The sequence below is a fragment of the Triplophysa dalaica genome, chromosome 23, assembly GCF_015846415.1.
Source record: "Triplophysa dalaica isolate WHDGS20190420 chromosome 23, ASM1584641v1, whole genome shotgun sequence".
Lineage (NCBI taxonomy): Eukaryota > Metazoa > Chordata > Actinopteri > Cypriniformes > Nemacheilidae > Triplophysa > Triplophysa dalaica.
Genome location: NC_079564.1, coordinates 10,102,332 through 10,114,727, shown reverse-complemented (window position 1 = coordinate 10,114,727; position 12,396 = coordinate 10,102,332). Strand labels below are relative to the sequence as shown.

The 12,396-nt window shown below is 36.3% G+C and overlaps 1 protein-coding gene across 1 annotated transcript; it reads left to right on the top strand.

Moving 5' to 3' along the window:
- Positions 1-778: 778 nt before the first annotated feature.
- lztfl1 (leucine zipper transcription factor-like 1) lies at positions 779-12,146 on the top strand. Its single transcript, XM_056738901.1, has 10 exons — positions 779-980; positions 1,606-1,730; positions 1,879-2,073; positions 6,018-6,075; positions 7,223-7,294; positions 7,440-7,505; positions 8,892-8,969; positions 9,903-10,079; positions 10,190-10,293; positions 10,396-12,146. The coding sequence occupies exons 1-10, from the start codon at positions 978-980 to the stop codon at positions 10,412-10,414; spliced, it is 897 nt and encodes a 298-aa protein (XP_056594879.1). The 5' UTR covers positions 779-977; the 3' UTR covers positions 10,415-12,146.
- The last annotated feature ends 250 nt before the right edge of the window (positions 12,147-12,396 follow it).

The following is a 12,396-nucleotide window of genomic DNA, read 5'->3' as shown; positions in this document are numbered from 1 at the left end:
TACGGCACTTGGTGGTCCAGAAACGAACTAGAAAGAGAGATTTGTATAAACTAAATTGTGACACTGGATCACAAAACCAGTCTTAAGTAGCAGGGGAACACTTTTAGTTAAAGCCAAAGATACATTGCATGGGTCAAAATAATAGATTTTTCTTTTATGCCAAAAATCATTAGGATATTTCGTAAAGATCATGTTCCATGAAGATACTTTGTAAATTTTTATATGCTAAATATATCAAAACTTTATTTTTGTAAGTGGATGACCAGTAACAGTGCCTCTTATTAACAACTTCAAAGGCAATTTTCTCAATATTTTGATTCTTTGCGCTCTCAGATTCCAGAGATTTAAACAGTTATATCTCCGTCAGATATAAGCATATCCCAACAACCCATAAATCAATAGAAAGCTTAATTATTCAACTTTCAAATTATGTAAAAATATTGACCCATAAGACCGGTTTTGTTGTCCAGGGTCACAATTGTGTAAACTGGCAAAGTAAAGTTCCTACTTCTTTTGTGTTGAATTTAAAATGTTTATTTCCTATAAAAAAGACTATTATATCAAAAACATTTTAGTTGTTTTTTCAAAGTTGTTATTAAGATGATTATTTCCTACCTCATTAGGATATTTTGCTCACAAATAAAACATACACGTTTTAAATTAAAATCTAAAGAAATAAATCTACATTTACAGCCACCAACACAGGCGTGCACAGAGCGCCCCCTACTGACATTTGTCCAACTCGCTCTCTTCGGTGTGCTTAGTGACGCAGTGACGCTGTTCCGTTTCCAAGCGCAACCAAAGCATAACATGACTGTCTTCTCGCTAGCTCCACAAATTGTCCGGTTGTGAGCATCATTCCCATCAGTTTTCTTTACAGTGCCTTCTGACAGTCAAGCCTTATGTAAACGTGGTATATGTCAGTCTAGATTTTCATCTCGTCACGACAAAACTCTGCTCCGCATCATCCTTCTGCCATGGTAAGTAGCTTAGCCAGCTAACACTAACGTAGCTGATCTGATGGAAAACTGGAAAATGAGACACGTGTGTTCCCACGAATGAAACAGATTTTACGCATATCCTTTTTATGATCTATAAACTCTGTCTGATCACTAAAGTGTGTACATGACGACAGGGGGGAGAGTAAAAACTAGGCCAATAATAATATACCATTAACATGTGCAATTCTGCGAGCGATTTAAATATTAAACAATACAAATTTTGTTTATTTGAAATGTATTTGGTACCCGCAATATAGCATCATGCTATACTGATAAAAGTGACCCTTTAACAAGTTAGAGGCACAATAAAGTCAACATGAAACCATAGCCACTAACGTTACTGGACAAATTAAATATTTATATAATCGTTTTTTGAGGATTTCAGATTACTTTATATATGTTTAAAGATCTGTTAAACCACATATGAAAGCCAAACTTGCTTGAATTGTTAAGTTATTTCCTACAGCTCGTAATTAAACGTTATTTGCGATGTGTATGTAGACCAGAAGAGGGCGCCATTCCTCATCAGTAAGTTTTCTGAAACTTAAATCTGCACGTGAAGAGCTGTTTGTCATTTAATTTACAGTTCTGATTTCCCTCACAGGCTGATTTTGGTTTTAATGAGCACCATCAAAATGAGGCCATCAACTACATACATTTTGCCCGCTCTAAACGCGCACTGAGACTGAAGACCATCGACTCCTGTTTCCAAGACCTCAAGGACAGCAGGTAACATTCTACACAACAGAAAGGGTGAAACATTTCCTTTGTGCCATTTTAAGGTATCTCATGAAACAGGAGGTAAAGCAAACATTAGATTTAAATGTTATTTTGGCCTTTTGTGTCTGTTGTCTACCCCCCCCCCCCCATGTGAAAGGCTTATGGAGGAGACGTACACAGTGGACGAGGTGTCTGACATGCTTGATGGGCTGCAGATTCTAGTGCGTGGAGAAGTGGAGATGGAACTCATAAACACGGCTCACACTAACGTGCTGCTCCTGCGACAACTGTTTTCCCAAGCAGAGAAGTTCTACCTGAGACTGCAGACAGACATCTCTGAGCTGGAGAACAGGTGAGGGCTTCATCAGGATGTTAAATGTCAAATGTTAAAAAGTCGACAATACTGAAACCTTTGATTCAGTTTACCCCAAAGGAACAGTCGACCCCATAGATTAAACCATTGTATTGGTTTATTGTGTATTAGGTGAGCAGGGGGTTCTTTGGTGATGTCATGACAAGGATAAGATACTTGAGATCACGTTTGTTTATTTGTATATATGTCTGTGTGGTGTGTACTATTCATTTTGTATTTATAAACGCACACATACAGGCACATATTTAAGAAAGATATACAATATATAAATTAATAAAAAATATAGTAATTTAAATATTTAGGAAATATTTATTTACTTATTTACATATTTTTAATTACTTATAATTTAAATTATATATATATTTTTTATTAATTTGTATATTTATATTTTCTTAAATATGTGCCTGTATGTGTGTGCTTATAAATACAAAGTGAATATGTACAGTAAACATATATTTTGCTAACACAAACTTTGATTCTGGATGCGTTTGGCTTTGTTAAGGTCGCAACATGCATCCTTGGCTCCACGACATGTGAGAAAACTTGCATAAATGTAACCCTGAAAGCAAGAAATATTATCAGGGTTTCCATGGAGTAATAAAAAGTCTAAAAAGTCTTAAATTCCCATGTAAAAATGTAAGGCTTTAAAAAGTCTTAAATTCACTGAATTAATGTCTTCTAGGTCTTAAATAATTTTAATCAGGTCTTAATTTTCCTATGGCCATGTAACTCTACATATTGAAACACAAACTTTTTTGAAGCGACTGCTTCGTATGCCAGGAAGAAATTGATCTGGGAATGTTGGATGTGAGGTTTTTTATGTTGTGATACAGGTCTTATATTTTATTCACAATGGTCTTAAAAAGTCTAAAATTTGACTTTGTGAAACCTGCAGAAACCCTGATTATGCTATTGAAAAGAATAACGATTATAAAGGATTGTGGGAGAATTGAATGTCAGACATAGAGAAAGTTTCAGACAGCTATAGCATTAAATTATTCTGTCTGAGACTGCCGTCTAAAGAAGATGAAGAACATATACTGCGAGGGAGACCAGGAAAGCTGAAATGGATCCATCAGGGAGAAGAGGAGAGAAAAGGTTTAGTCAATGGAGTTCTACTAGAAACCACCTATTGATGTGTGAGAAGTACAAAAGCTGAGGGGAAGAGGGATTTCAATGGATTTGATAAACAGGTATGGTGGAACGTATGTTTATTGGGTTGAAAAGTTTCCAAGGGCCACTGTGGACTGACTTTACAGAGCTAGAGGAAGGGTTCACTGAAACTCAAGGTGTTGCTTGTATTTGGTGGATTGAACCGGGCTGAAAGAATTCTGCTTGCAACTGCATACTGATGAATCAGATCTGGAGGAAACAGAAGGACAGAGAGAAGAACGTCAAAAACCTGACCAAGTCTGGTTAGAACAGGTGGATACTAGTTAGGTATGTAAGGTATGATGTACAGGCAGCTGGTTGTTATTGCAGAAATAAGCCCCGACGGTGTGAGTCTTGTATCACACAAATATCAGGACTGGCCAATCAGAATCAAGCATTTCGACGAGCCGTGTAGTAATACTCCATAAAAAAATTCCACTGGTAAACAGTCATCGAATCCAGAAATCAGTTGATCTGGTGCAAGTTGTGTGCAATAGACTGTGTTTGTAATGCGTTGTTGTAAACATCACATAATCATTTTGAAGAACTCGTGATGAGGAACTTGAGGCAGAATGGTTAATTTCACTCATGACCTCAAACATCTTCTGTCACTAATGTGACCCATGCCCTCCGCTTTACCGTCGAACCACATCCTTCCTACCGCTCGGCTCAGGCCTTGCTCTGGAAGGTCAACTGAATGTCACACTTTCACTTTTCACTCACACAGCAGGCAAGTTTCTTTCTTGAAGTCATGTGAAAATCGAGCAGGTAACTTTAACTTTTGCAACACTGTGGTGGGCTTGAGAGGTTTATTGTGCACAACTTTTAGTCTATACGAGTCCTCGTACTAGTAGATGTCCCAGAACCAATTGATTGATGTGTCATCAAGTTGTGGAGACTTAAGATTTGTCTTACAATACTAAGAATAGACATTAAGCGAATGATGTGATTAGAAAAAAGTGGAAATAAATCGGAGAAAAGATATAAAGATAAAGCTTGACAGATCTTAATAATAGATAAAGCCATAAAGATCTTAATATTACAGCTATAGTAATAGAACAAAGTTAATGTAAAAGTTCACCCAATAATGAAAATTCTGTCATAATTTCCTCATCCACACGTCATTTCAAACCTGTATGACTTAATTTCTTCTGCAGACAAAAGAAAATATTATAAAGAATGTTTGTAACCGAACAACATTGGCTCCCATTGACTTCCATTGTATGGACACAAAACCTTGAGATAAGGATTTTTTCTGTGTTTCACAGTAGAATGCATGACTTTTGTTGCATTAGATGCATCCGATTAAATGGTAGAAAGAATAATAATTTTTATTTATTTATTTAATTTGTTCACTTTTTCCAAATTTTGCTTGACAGGCCCAGTCCACATACATTGTATGTTATGAAAATGCAAACATTCTTTATTGTTTTCTTTTGCATTCTGCAGAAAAACTACAGGTTTCAAACTAAATAATTCTGAGTAGATAATTTGTAGAAGTTATTTTTCATTTTATCAGTCATTTTTCATTTCACTGTTCCTTTTATAGCATACAAAGTGGTAGAACTTAATTTGACCTTTTATTCGGCAGTTGACTAAACGAAAAAAAAAGAATGATAAACAGATCAGAGAGAGCTGAGCAGCACGACGTTTGTCAACACATGTTGCATTTGCAGCGTTGAATGTGTGCTTTTGCGGCTAAACCCGTTTCATGTTTCTAAACACACGGCCTCCTCAAACAGCTGTGTATGTCCCTCCCTCCTCAAAACATCAGGGATGGGCCTCACACACACACAAACACAGGGAAAACACCCATATCTGCACATCCTATGCATGGGCAGCATCTTTATAAGACCACGCGTGTAGCCACGCGCCAGAGAGTTGTTTTGCCTACCACAAACTGTTTTCATAAGGAGAAGGAGGGGCTTTTTTCTTCCTCACACAACAGTGTTTTTAAAGTCTCTGCCTTCTTTCACTCCACCTACTAGAGTGAATGAGAGCAGGTGCCCCTGATTCTGTGCCAGTGTTACTTCTTTTGTGTTGCTTTGAGATACGGTTAAATGAAATTTTGAAGGGTCTGATGTTGTAACTACATCTTTTACATTTTTACATGTCATGCATCTATAAGCGAGTCTTCGGTCTTTGGCCGGTTCTAGATACAGAGATGTATTAGGGTCCTTGTTGCGTGTTCTATAAAACTGAGTGTTACATTTTTTGATTTATTTAGCAGACATTTTTATCCAAAGCTAGGATAAAAGATTAGGCTCCTGTCATTTTCAGTGTATTTAAATGCATTTACCTACTATTTCATGAAAAAAGGAAAATTCTCTCATCATTTATTCAACCTCTCGTACTTTCAAACCTATATGACTTTATTTCTACCGCAGAAAAAGATATTTTGACGTAACCGAACAATGGCGGTACCCTTTGACAATGCGAATGCGTACTGCCATTGTTTGGTTAACAACATTCTTCAAAATATCTTATTTTGTATTCTGGTGAAGAAAGTCATACAGGTTTGGAAGGTTTTATGTGGTATTTATGAGTATTTATTTTTATGTTTAGGAGTACTTTTTATATTTGTTTACGTTAACGTTATGTATTTGTTAACATACTGAAGTCTTTAAGTTTATGGTCATTGATCATTTTAAACCCCCCTGTTAAAGGCCCTGAAATATACAATATGACATAACCTGTCTTTTCATCCACATTGAATATTACATTAATTTCACATCCCTCAGTTTCACTTCTGTTTTTGTTTTCTTTTTTAGAGAGTTACTGGAGCAAGTTGCTGAGTTCGAGAAGACTGATTTCAAACCCAACAGCAAGGTGAGACATCAAAGGATATTTATCTCTAATAGGCGTAGTCCGTGTTTGTTTAACAGCGTTTATATTCATTTTATCTGCAGCAAGTGGAGGATTCACACATTTTGCAGTTTAAAGTGCAATTTTTTTACATGTTTTGTAGTGTTTAAGATGTGCAGATATTCAGTTAGCGGTTAAATCAGTGGAGATGAGAAGCAGAAGGTTTTGCAGGTCTTCGGTCTCTGATGTTGTTTGTCAGAGCAAAAGCAGAACTTCCTTTTTTGTTTAAAAACGAATCTTGTGATGTTTTCACTGTTTTACTGTTTGGTGGTCATGAGGGGAAAAAATCAGCTTTTAGGAGAAAAATAAAGCATGTTATTATTTATTCAACCTCAACCTTCCATGAAGCACACAAAAGTGAATTTGAATTATGTCCAGATGATTCTCTGCCATATGATTAATGATTGAGTCTAAATATATAATTTAAAGTGTATTAAAGGGTCATATGACACGGCTAAAGCACATTTTTTGGTTTAATTTTCTTGTTATTCAATGTGTATACATGATTTAAGGTTAAAAACGCTGTATTTTCCACATACCGTGCATGTTTGTATCTCCTCTTTGCCCTTCCTCTCTGAAACACACAGATTTGTAACAAAGCTCATCGCTCTGAAAAGCAAGGTGTTCTATGATTGGCCAGTTAACTACCAGTTAAGTGCGTAGTGATTGGTCGAAAACTGCAAGTCTATGACGGAAATGTAACGCCTCTTACCATATTAGGAACATCAGGTTCCAAAGCAATTGTACTGACAGGTACGCCCACCTTACTTGCGTATACATTTGGGCGGTCTAAGTCAAATCATACCACGAACTGACATAGATTTGTTGGGGTGTGGTTACACGAGGCAATTTGGATCTGGGTGAGCATTCGCTTTGAATAGAATGCATCTTTTGTTCCGACACTTAATTTTTGCAATTTTACGTGTCTAATACATGCATGGGCAACTTATCACACCAAAGACACAGAAAAACACGTATTCGCGGCCCAAGACCCCCTCCAGATCTCTGAGTATTCTGAAACTGTAAAGTAGCTTTGAATGAGAACCTTATAAAACTTGTTTATATCTTGTCATGGCAAGAGACTATTAATACCTGTCTTATATGCCTTTAGGTAAATCAGGAGTCCAGTAAGCCAAAATTAGCTCCTTTAAACGAAGGTGGTGTGTCAGAACTTCTCCAGAAGGTAAGACAAACTTTATATTAACATAGCAAAGCTCTAAAGACTTGTGAGATAATGTAGAATCTGTAATGATCCATTGGAAACATCTATGTACACATGCACATCAACGTCAATGATGATACTAACAGGTATTACTTTTCGACTTCAGGAGATTTCCAGACTACAAGAAGAAAATGAAAAGTTGAAAGCTAGACTCAAAACATTGGAGTCTCAGGTAAAAGGAAAAATCTTGAAAGTTAAAAACATTCAGTGATCTCAAAGTATTTAGATACTGAACTTGGGATGCACCGATTTGTCAATTTTGGCTGATAACTGACAATTCTTAAACATTGGAAGCCGATAACTGATATATTTGCCGATATACTGAATCTAAATATTACCATAAATTCCCTAAGACTGAAACAAAAGGCAGAAAGTGAACAACTGCTTTTATTTGAAAAGATTCATTGCAGAAACAAGGTTCTTAAAATTATGAACCAAGCCTACCTTACACTAGTAAACGATTCTTTAAAAAATTCTGGTAATTTTTTTAATTAATAAACAAATTACATATTACTTTATAGCCACGAGTCTAACAGGTCTTAAGACAGAAAGCATTCAGACAGCAGTCAGATTCAAGCAACATGCTTTTGTTCCTATAATTTTCAGATTCACAGATACTGTATCTACATACTGTACCTACATCAACAATGACTTGTTGATAGGAGTAAGTGAATGATCATGACAGAAAGACAATACTGTACAGTATTGTGCAGCTGAAGAAGTTTATCCAGAGGAAATGATATATGATTTATAGGCTATAATATATCAGCTTAATTTTATTACCGGCCGATACCGATAACATAAAATATGACCGTTTATCGGCCGATCCCGATATGGCCGATAATTTATCATGCATCCCTACACCACATATCCATTGTGCTGCTTGGTTTTCATATTTTATTATCCAATGCCTCGACTTTCACACATTTTTAGGGTGAGAAGATGGTTTTGGGGGCCAATTCAAGTTTATTTATATAACGCTTTTCACAATGTGCATTGTTCCAAAGCAGCTTTACAGGAGCAAATAAGAAAAACAGAAAAACACAGAAAGGTAAAACACAGCACAGTGCATGGTGTTTATAGAGCAAGCAAGATCATTCTAGTAAATAATATCTAATAAAGAAATAAATGCAGTCTCACGGTGAGCAAGCTAACACAGCCCAGGGAGGATCCCAAACTCCAATGATTGATTAATGAAGAACAGAGAAACCAGGATCTGCCGGGAGGGCCGTGACATGTCATAGCTGCCCTCAGTGACCCCGACTAAAAGCCACCGAGCAAACATCCACGAAGAAGAGGGAGAGCCCACCACCCGCGACCCAGGAAGTCCCACTCGCCGAAACCATGCAGGTTCCACTTGGCGATCGACTCCAGAAAACAGACGAACAACCAGGGAAAATAGTAATTGCATAATGTAACTTTATTTCTCTGTTGTCCGACATCGACCACAAAACAAGACCAAACCAGACCCACATAACCCCAACAAAAGAAATCCCCCAACCACAACCAACAAGATTATTATTGTTATTAATTAATCATTTCAGCTGTTGTTTTCTAGGCTATGAGTGCTTTAGACAACAAATCCAGAGCAGAACGAGCCTTGAGAGACCTTCAGAGGAACCAAGGAGATCAGCAGGTAAGAAAAACTCGCTTTTATGGACCTAAATAGGGATGTCTCGAGTAATGCTGCAGCTCCAATAAGCTGAATCTGATTTAAGGCCATTTTACATTGAGTCCGAAATTTGCTTCCGAAATTTCCGCGCGTTAAAAAATAAAATAAATACGACATGTTGTGTCAATCACATTTACACACTGCCTATGATATTTTAGTCCGTCATAAAAATATTCGGACTGGGTTCGATTGTCTGTGTTTTTGGCATTCGTAGCAGGCATTTTGAGAGCCTATTTGACCATTCAGAGACACCGTACAAACGAGCGCCAAATACGAAAAAACGCATAGAAGCATTTCGGACCGTATGTGCAAAGACCTTTAGATTGAGATGTTTTGTGCACAACACTAGTTTTACTATAAAGCTACATCGTTCTGTTCAATGTTAAATAAAAATGTGCTTGTTTCCCAAAAAATATGTAGAAGCTGAGGAAAATAACTTGAATGCATATATAGTATTCTTAATTTATTGCAGAGCTTTCAGTTGTCAAGCATATAAATCGGATTGATTTTTATAACAACAGAGTATCTGATGTTTATACTTAACTATAGGAAAATATAATATAAATAAAATAAAAAAACTTAATCAGGACTTCTCTAGGCCTAAATGTTATCAATGGTTTGTTTGTGTTTGTTCTTTGTATTTTGATTTGAGCTTGTTGATCAACCTGCTTGGCTTCCTGCTTTAGCCAGTATAAATCATCATATTTTGTTCATGAAGTTATGTTTGATCATTTTTGTTATTTATTTGGCTTCATGGAAACATGGTACGTGCTGTTTATTTGCCATTTATGTTTATTTTATAATCAATGTTACTTACAGTATTGCACCCTCCCCCCTTATATATAGAGTCTACAGTATAATAAAAGACGTTTACAGGTTCTCTTTGTCCTTTTGCAGTCTGTCATGGTCGCTCAGGAGATCGCTAATCTAGAAGGCACAGTAGCGGCAATGCAGTCTGACTTTGAGAAGACCTTGAATGCCAACATGGCCTCTCAGAAGGACCTGCAGGACAACCTGGTGTCGGCTAAACACGACCTGCTGCGAATCCAGGAGCAACTAGCATTAGCTGAGAAGGTGATTACAATAATCACATTATGATTTTTGCCATTTAAAGGGACAGTTCACCTAAAGTTCTCTTAAATGCTGTCATTGTTTACTCAGCCATTTGTTTTTTACTTCTTTAGGAACTGGAGAAAAAATTCCAGCAGACCGCTGCCTACCGAAACATGAAAGAGATTCTCACTAAAAAGAATGAACAGATTAAGGATCTCAGAAAAAGATTACAAAGGTACACTTTAACTTTGCATGTTATGACCACCAAACTAACTTTCAAGTGGTGTTATTAAAGTTCCATCCATGTTTGTATTTTTGTGTGTTGTTCTTTCCTCAGATATGAATCAGATGAGTGAACGTGTAGACTGCAGGACACAAATGCAGCGGGACTTTTAAAGGACTTTTAATGGATATTACAGGAAGTGAGCCTGCGACGGTACACATTTCAAAAGGCAAAGAACCAAAGTATGAGAAATAAACGAGAGGAGGGATTTTCCACCAAGTTTCCATGTAATCACTGGTCAGCAAGATCAATCATACTAGATCGGCTTCATTGTGGTAAAGAAACATTAATCTGACATACATAACACTACAAATTGTGTAGTTTTTTCTCACTGATGTGTGTTGTTCAGTGTGTGAAGCCTGTTACCTGAGAGCAAGGATTGTTTTAAATTCGTAGCCTCCTTAAACAAAAGAATCTTATTTCAGGGCACCATAGACTTTTGTCTTTGTTTCAAGTCACAAATAATATTTCTTAAATTTAGTTTTTATATACATTATATTCTGCTAGAGGATTTAACATTAGATTGTAAATTGACAACAGTTTCTATTAAGCCTGTAAAATTAATGCACTTATAATACATCATAAGTGCAGTTACAAAACATTATAATACTGTGTACTGTGGTGTAATGCAAATAAAGTTAAGTATGCACTACAATATGCTTAAAATGCGTTAATCAAAGCTTTTACACACCTAATATATAGAAAGTGTTACTAAAATGCTTTTTGTGGTTGTATAAACAAAAAATCTGTGACTGTATGTACATGAATGTACTGTAGTTATTTATGTTGAGAGAATTTTCTTCACCCGTTCTGGCTGACACCAGTTCCCATCTTTGATCATCCTCCTTTAATTTGTCTTATTTTACTTCTAATGTTTTGAAATAAGTCTTAGAGGTCTGAATGTCGCATACCTGCATTACAACACTAACTACAGGACAATTTCAATGCATTCAGCTCAGCAGTGAAAGCACCAGTGCTTTATAATGTTTCTTGTATTTCACATTCGTTGTATATTTATATGGTGTCCACAGTATATTTTTGTAAGATTTGTGTCCTTTGACCTATATTTCTTCAATCAGAAAGGCCTACTTAAACAGCTGTGTAGGAGGGACTCTTCCTGTGGTCGGAGTCTTGTTTTTTGTGTCACCTTTCTTGCGATGTCTTATGTAAAATATAGTGTTTTTTGCACCACTCTTGGTCTGATTTATGCACATTTTATATTTGTGTGAAATACTGCTAACACTGGGAGTACTAGGATTTTAACTAGTTGTATTTGATTTAATTACACACAATTCCCTCATTAATGTGCATAAACTAATGGGGGGAAAACAAAACAACACAACACAGTGTATTCTGGGGAACACGAGAGAATTTCAGTATTGTTTTAAACTGGTTTAGACACTATAATTTTACACGTGTATTTGCATAGATTTTGTCTGGTTTAAGGAAACCAAGCTTTAAAGCCCAATTCTTCTATTTTTTAAATGTGTACTCATGTATGTCAGATTTAAAAGAAATAAGTACACATGCCTAGTGTTATCAAGCAGAATTCTTCATTTTGAAATCATGACACTTTCAATACACTTTCAACAACAAAAACACTGTAAGATCACAAAGCTCAACGTAATTGGTTATCTAAGCTTGGTGAAATAAATTATTGAGTGGTAAGCCCCTTAGAATGTTAATAGTGAAACTCGCAAAGCCACTGTCTGCCTTATAGTAACCTAGAGTTGTCACGTATTATGTGTGTGTCTGTTTGTTTATGGTTGGATGAGCAGTGGCTTGTTTATAAACAATAAAATAAATAAAATGTACCTCTCAACAAAATGACCTGACAAAAGTCTTCCATACTTTAACGACTGCAAACAGGGACTGAAACTTGACTGTTAAGGCAGTCAGCATCTCGTGCAGCCATCAACAATCCTAACCGTCATGTCACTTGTGAAACCTGAAACGTAAGAGTTGTGCACAGGTTTCCATATTTAGAAACTTCAGCGCACACACTATTGTGGCATTACTCAGTATAAAATTCTGAACATTTGCTATATCAGTATT

Excerpts from the sequence above, each read along its gene's own strand:
- lztfl1 (XM_056738901.1), top strand. Across the intron at positions 2,074-6,017 it reads ATCTCTGAGCTGGAGAACAG|AGAGTTACTGGAGCAAGTTG; the intron begins GTGAGGGCTTCA and ends TTTCTTTTTTAG. Across the intron at positions 7,506-8,891 it reads TCAAAACATTGGAGTCTCAG|GCTATGAGTGCTTTAGACAA; the intron begins GTAAAAGGAAAA and ends GTTGTTTTCTAG.